Source organism: Capra hircus, chromosome 28 (assembly GCF_001704415.2).
Source record: "Capra hircus breed San Clemente chromosome 28, ASM170441v1, whole genome shotgun sequence".
Lineage (NCBI taxonomy): Eukaryota > Metazoa > Chordata > Mammalia > Artiodactyla > Bovidae > Capra > Capra hircus.
Genome location: NC_030835.1, coordinates 43,079,316 through 43,086,779, shown reverse-complemented (window position 1 = coordinate 43,086,779; position 7,464 = coordinate 43,079,316). Strand labels below are relative to the sequence as shown.

Below are 7,464 nucleotides of genomic sequence, written 5' to 3'. Positions count from 1 at the left end.
CTTGATCTTTTTGCCTTTAAAATCTGGTAGTTTTAATAAAATATGTTTTGGAGTTGATTAGCCCACTCCATTCTCCAAGGTATATGGTTGTTGTTGTTTAGTTTCATGTCTGACTCTTTTGTGATCCCATGGACTACGGGCCGCCAAGCTCCTCTGTCCATGGGATTTCCCAGGCAAGAATACTGGAGTGGGCTGCCATTTCCTTCTCCAGGGCATCTTCCCGACTCAGGGATTAAACCTGTGTTTGCTGCACTGCAGATGGATTCTTTACTGCTAAGCCACAGGAAGCCCCTTCCACGGTATACGGAAGTTGATATAAAATTTTTCTCTTGTTTCTGGATTGTTTTCTGGGATTATAGTTTTCCTCCAAGTTTTATTGAGATATGATTGACATATAGCATTGTGCACAGAATAATGGTTTGACTAACATATATTGTATGAGTCCTACAATGTTTAGTTAATATGCATCATCTCATTTAGATACAAAAAAAAAAGGAAAGAAAGAAAGTTTTTTTTTCCTTGTGATGAGAACTCTTAGGAGGCACTCAACAATCTTTAAAAATACCCCATGATAGTGGTAACGCTAGTCATCATGCTGTAGATTACCTCTGAAATGATTGTGTTAATATTAATTCTGCTTCACTGTTTGGTGTTTCAACTTTAGAGGCTCCAGTGATATGTATTTTGGTTTTTCTTTCCTGGCTTTCATCTCAACCACTTATCTCTGAAAGCTTTTTTACTTCTTTATCTTATCCTCAATTTCTTGATGATTTTCTTGCCATTATTCAGTGTTCTTTTACATAATTGTATTTGATATATTCTCTCTTGTGTGTCTTACAATTACTTGTTTCTGGGATAGTTTTGTCTTTATTTTTAATTTCTTGAATCTGATCAACTTCTACTGTAATTCACCCTAATTTTTATATAATATATTCTTAGGTTTTGAATTTCTGATTCTAGTGGTATGTAAACGTGTGTGTGTGTGTGTGTGTGTCTCTCTCTCTGCATCCAAATATAGGAAACTTTGTTCAGCTTGAGAGTTTGACATACAGTGTTACAATTTTTCTCTGCTTTGTAGTTTTATTGATGGAGGATTTTCATCAGTTGAAATGTTATGATTCATCTTATAAGAAATGTATTTTCTTCTTTGCAGTAGCTTTTTATGCAGTTATTTTGATGTTTTAGTGTTACTAGGCATCCTGATACAGGGCTCATGGTTCTAGAATGCCCTCTTCTCTGCACTGTTGTTGTTTAGTCGCTAAGTCATGCCCGATTCTTTGGCAACACCATGGACTGGCTCCTCTGTCCATGGGATTCCCCAGGCAGGAATACTGGAGTGGGTTGCCAGTGCTTTCTCCAGGGGATCTTCCCGACCCAGGGATAGAACCTGTGTCTCTTGCATTGGCAGGAGGTTTCTTTACCACTGAGTCACTTGGGAAGTCTCTTTTCTCTGCATACTGAAGTGCAGTTTTTAATAGATAACCACTCTGAGGGAGGGATTAGTTGTCATTTATTTCTGTGGGATCCTTAATTTTCCTTTTTCAGTTCTTTCTTTCCCTTCACTACCAGCTCTCCAAAGGGCACTGCCATTTCTCTATTTATTTGACACTTTCCAAAACCAAGGCTTCCTCAAGCCTGCCACATCCTGTCCCATTCTCTTTCAGACCTCTTCCCTTGTCCGGTCAAGTACCCAACCTGTGTTCAGTGTTTAGTTCTTGGGGTTGGACTTGCTCTTCATAGAAGGATTTAAGCCTGGGTTACACTTAAGTCCTTGGCAACAGTGGAGGGAGCTCTGTTGGAATATGTCTTTTCTTTATTCTACTTAAGTAATTTGAAGGTCAGTTCATGACATTCACTGTCATAGTAGAGCTGGAGGCTTGTTTGTGTTTGTGTTTTATTGAGGATGTGAGTAGAGATTCAGACGCAGACAGCTGCCTTTATCCTCTGAACTGGGCAGCTCCTGGAATCCCTTTTAAAGTATTAAGCGCTAAGTAACATTCTTTCTTTCCTAGGAACACTGGAAACTTTGCTGTTACAAGGGCATTGTCAAGGTTACTCAGATTCTGTTACAAGACAGATCTGTCTTCTTGCATCTTTAAAGCTGTTACTTGTGCTGCCTCTTCTTTCTTCTAATATCGAAACAACTGCAAAGAAACGATTTTAAAAATACGTGTTGCCTTCCTTTTTCCTCATTTCGCGTTTGATGATATGGGGAGAGAGGTGGGAGGGGGGTTCAGGATTGCGAACTCATGTACACCCGTGGCGGATTCATGTCAATGTATGGCAAAACCAATACAGTATTGTAAAGTAAAATTAAAAAAATAAATAAATAAATAAACGAAAAAGAAAACCCTGCTATTAAGCGCTCTGTTCATCCCCAGAAACATATTCCCTTGAAAAAAAAACCTCTCGGTTTCTACCGCTAGGCCCCCGCCTCTGCGTAAACAAATAAATAAAACAGACACCTGGGGATTAGGGGTGTTTTTGCTGCAAGATTGGTAAGAAAACTGCAGTGAGCAGCAGCCGAGTCTGGTCCTGAAGAGGGGGTTTGCACCAAAAAACTCAGGTCGGTCGGCCAATAAGAGGGAGCCTGCCAGGGGTCTTGGGTGGTCCCGAAGCCTGAGGACCGAGGCGGTAATGCTCTCGCCCGGGCAGCGTGAGGAAGCGGCGACCCGCTGTCCCCGGTGTGGGCGCCCGTGTGTGTGCGCACGTGTGCGCGCCCCGCCCGGGGCCCCGGCGACCACCTGTCACTCACCGCGGCGGCCGGGCGGCGGCCCGCGGAGGCACTCGCCGGGGGGCACCCGAGCCGCCGCCGCCGAGACGCGGTAATCCCCCCTTCCGCCCGCGCCGGGCCCCCGCAGCCGCCGCCGATTGGTCGCCCTTTGCTCCCTGACCCCCTGGCCGCCTCCGCGGCTGCCGCTTCCTGCTCCGGCGCCGCGCGGCGCTCCCGGCCGGGGCGGAGCTCGGGCGCTGGGCGCGTGCCGCCCCCGCCGCCAGCCGCGCCGGGGGAGGAGCCGCCGCGCCCTTCCCCTTCCTCCGCTCCTCCCCGGCCCGCGCCCGCCGCGGCCCCAGGCAGACTCGCGAGCAGCGGCCGCGGCCGGCGGCCGAGTCGGGAGGATGCGGCGGCGCTCGCGGATGCTGCTCTGCTTCGCCTTCCTGTGGGTGCTGGGCATCGCCTACTACATGTACTCGGGGGGCGGCTCCGCACTGGCCGCGGGCGCGGGCGGCGGCGCCGGCAGGAAGGTGAGTGGGGCGCCTGCCCGCGCGGCCCGGCCCCCGGGGTCCCCGGCGCCCCTGCGCCCGGGCCGCGCCGCGAGGCCCCTCGCCCGGACGCACCGCCGGGGACCGAGGGGTCTCCTGGTCCCTCCTGCCCTTCTCCGCCCGGATCTCGGCTCTGGCCATCCGCCCCCGCCTTGGGCCTCGCGACCGAGTCCCTGGGGCCGGGGGCGCCGCCGGCCGCTCGGTGCTCTCCGGGCTCGGGAGGGGGCGACCCCGCGCGGCTCCCGGGGCTGGGGTCGCTGACGCCTCTGGTCGCCCCCTGGCCCCGCTCTCTGCTCCTCTTAATCTGAGTGTCGTCCGGCCGTCGGGAGCCCAGTGCCCTGCGGTGAGAAGTTTGGGGGTGAGAGTATGGGAAAGCACAAAAGGGGGTGGGGGGAAGGGAGAGAGGCGGCTGCCTTTCCGACGTGTCACGTACCTTGGGAGAGAGGAGTCCAAGTTTCTTTTCAGCCCTTTGGAACCAGCCACTGCAGCCCCCCTACCTCCCCCTCCTCGCCGCGCCGCGGGGAGGGGGCAGTTCTGGGTCTCGGCCCGCTTCCCCTGGGGGCGGGGGCGCAGCCAGCCCCGCGCCCGACGGAACAGACCGCCCTGGCGGTGCAGGCGGAAGGCCCCCGCGCCCGGGCGAGGCCGGCCGCCCACACCCCCGACGGTCCCCTCCGTGCCCCGGTGCTCGCCTTGACCGGCTCGGCCGGCCCTTCGGCGCGGCCCCCGGCGCCCGCCTCTCCCAGCCCCTCGCTCCTGTTCAGTGGGGTGGTCCTTCTGCTGAGTGTGTTCTAGATGGGTTCCAAGGGCCGAGGGGTTGGGCCGTGGGGACCGCGTGAGCCGCTCTGCACAGCCAGCCGCTCTAGGAAGGAAATGGAGCGCCTGGGGCGCCTGGCCCTGCGATCCTGCTGGGAGAGCCGGGGGCTCTGGGCGGTGCGCATGCCGCCAGCGGTGTTTGTCGTGTTTGGCAACTACCAGGCTTTGAAAGTGACCCCACACCGTGTAACCCCTATAACTGTGACGGTTAGTGTCAGCGCAAATCCAGGAAATTCTCAGTTAATGAAGGTGGACCATGGGTTGAACTGGAACCAGAGAATGGTATCCTGGAACAAGCAGGACGCTAGTAACTGGATGAGGAGACTGGAGCCCTAAAGTCAGACCGTAAATGTCAACGCTGAGGCCTGGCTACTTCAGAGGTTTCCTTCCGTCCGGCCTTCTTTCCTTCATTCTCAGCGGAAGGTATTAGGTGGAGACAGGTGTCTTATTTGATTCATGGTAAATTTCTTAGGCTATATCTAGAGGGGCAGAGGGAAAAGCCTTCTCATGTACAGAACTGGCCTAGCTTGTTTCTGAGCTGACAGGTTCTCTTAGCCCTGTCTTTTCCCTGTTTTAATCCAAGGAACTGTTATTTAGGTACGTGGAGTTTGTCCATCCTTGAATGGTAAAGAGCGGTGCAAGCAGTGCAGCCCTTTGAAAACTGTGGTCGTATTAAACTGGAATTATTTCAAAAGCTTTGCTTCCCAGCAAATGGTGCTTTCGCAGGTCCATGTAGCCCGGTGTGCTGGTGAGACCTGGCAAAGCTTCCTGCCTTTCATGTGGAAGAAAACCAAACACCCAAGCGGTGCTTTGTGATCCCCTCTCCTTGCGATTGGAAACAGGAACAGGGTTAGCATCTGGAGAGGCTGACTTCTCCCTGGTGGGCTTCAGCTGGTGGATGGTTTTTGAAGGGTCTTCCAGTTGATCCTTCAAAAAAAAAAAAAAAAAACAAAAGTAATAGTCCCAGAACTCCTTGTGGCCACGTGGCAGTAGGAAGGTTCAGAGACCACATAGAAAGAAAATGTGGGAAATGAACAATCGTACATGGATTGATGATTTTGGGATTCTGTTCTTTTAGCAGCAGCAGCAGCCCTTAGAATGGTTTGGCAGTTTGTCAGTTGAAGAAGAGTTGTGTACATGCAATAGTTTTTGAAGTTGGAGAAGACTCGTTAACATGGCTTGGACCTGTATATTAAAGAGAACACCCTAAGACCGTTTCTGGAGGAGTCAATAGAACCTGTGTCCTGAATTTCTTAGTCTAGAATCTAAAACTGCATGGTCTTTTCTCCCTCCTGAGTTGTTTCCATGGATTCAGAGACTAGAAAGTCTCTTCAAATTTAGTTCATCCTTGCGATAAAGGGAAATGTATAGATTTTCTGGCTTGTAAAGTATGGGCGTGAAAATGCTAAGGTAGTATGAGTATATAGGCAGAACTTAAATACTAGCTATAGTTTTTTAGGTGTAAATGGACTTATATTTCTTCTCTCATTTTGTACCATTCAAGTCAAGGCTCTAATTAGTCAATTTCTCTTCACCTTGACATTTTCCACAGGGTACTAGGCTTCAGTATTAGGCTTTGGGGGATTGTTTGTCTGATGGGAGCCTGACTGGAGTTTCTGCTGCTTCAGCACCCAGCCCAGGCTTGTCACTCTGTGCCTTGCCTGTTGAATAACTCCTCTGAGGATGGTTATTCTCCATCTGGTGAAACCCAGAGAACCCACTCACCTCACAGTGCAGGTTTAATCAACTCAGTAGGAGCAGAGGCTGCCCTAATCAGGACTCAATGCTGAAGTTCAGGTTGTATGATCAGTACAACCTGACCGTATGCACACACCTGACCTTTGTGCGTAATATCGCTTGAAATTATATTTTATTTACTTTTGCATAGAATCTTCCCTCCCCCTGTTTCTCTCTTTCCCCCAGATTGATGATTTGCACTTCAAGGATACCTTGCCTTTGAGCATATTAAATACTTTAAAATTTTAATCATGTTAAGCCTCCTCTGGGCCTTGGTATCTTGGCATGATGGAACTGCAGAGAAAGGAAGGGATTTCTGTTGGAATGAAAGTGCCTCTGGGTGAAGTGTGTCTCTTTTGGTTGGCGAGGGAAGGGTTTTCTAGTATGTGAAGAATGGTCTCTCCTGAGAGAGTGTGTGTAGCCCGGGACACATTGTCTGTGCTCCCACACCCTTGGGAGGCAGGGAAGGCGTTCTCGTAGAGCCTGACCAGGGCCTGTCCTTCTGGTCACTTCCCCTTGCCTTTCCTCCGTGAGCAGGTGCTGCAGTCCCTGCCCTGAGGTCCAAGCTGGGCGCCTTTGGGTCAGGTATGGAGGGGGTTTCTAGGAGAGGGGTTGACCTCTTCTTAAGAGTACAGAGGGGCCTCACTTGGCTGGAGTGGGTACGTTTGTAGGGGAATATGAGAATGTACACTTGAAAGAGTTTGGGACTAAATTGTAAAGGGCCTTGAATGCCAAGCTGAGCTGACTTGTTGGTTCATAGTCTGATTGTCCGTAGGGAACCACTGGTGTTTTTGAGCTGGGCAGTAGACATTTAAGAAGAATGGCATGGATCCATTTCTTGGTACTAAGACTAGATGAGCTTTCTACCTCTTTCTGCTTAGTGACCTTTACTAATTTACCAAACCTCTCTGACCCTCAGTTTCCTCATCTTTAGAATAGGGATAGTTCTTATGGCTAAAGACTAGAGGCCGTTAGTAGGTGTTGGCAAATAGTAGGTGCTGAGTAGATGGTGTCTAGGGTGGGGTGCGGGGAGGGAAAAAGCCCAGAATCTTCTTGAAAATATATTGAACTGTCATCTTCTTGTTCTTTAGAGGTTTCCCTTTTTTTTTTTTTAAGTCCTTCATCCATTCCTCCCAGGTTGATTTTGTTGGTTCATTTGGGCCGGTACCATGACCCTGAGTGACATCAAAGACTGCCTTTTTGAGAAGTGGTCTGGGCAACATGCCAGCTCTCTCGTCTCCAGCTGTGGTGTCAGAGTGGGGCTCCTGTCTGTGGGAAGCCACCAGGAGAGTGGGTGCAGGACATATCTTTCTTTGGTGGTTGCTCAGACCAGTGGAGTGCTGCTGATTGTGTCCCTAAGTGGGGCTCCTGTGGTGAGGAGCCGGTGCCCCCCACGACCAGGCTCTAGGCGCCCCTTTCGCCCGCTGCCTACAGGCTTGCTCCTCCTGGCAGGAGGCAAGGTGGCTGTCATCACCCACACGTGGGAGATGAGGCGGAACACAGCGGCTGCCACCTGCTTTCCTGCACATCAGCAGATCTGTGAGCGTGTCCGTGAGGGGTTGAGAAGGAGGCCTAGGCCACACCCTGCCAGCTAGTCAGTTAAATTCCACTTGAAAGGAGGGTTTGGAGTTGAGATCGAGCATGCAGGAGTTG

The 7,464-nt window shown here is 51.0% G+C and overlaps 1 protein-coding gene across 1 annotated transcript in view; it reads left to right on the top strand.

Annotated features, from left to right (window-relative positions):
• GALNT2 (polypeptide N-acetylgalactosaminyltransferase 2) overlaps positions 3,032-7,464 on the top strand; it is a 182,113-nt gene continuing 177,680 nt past the window's right edge. The window contains exon 1 of the mRNA XM_018042312.1: positions 3,032-3,243. Coding sequence (XP_017897801.1) covers positions 3,118-3,243 — 126 coding nt within the window. The 5' untranslated portion in view covers positions 3,032-3,117. The remainder of the gene's footprint in view (positions 3,244-7,464) is intronic.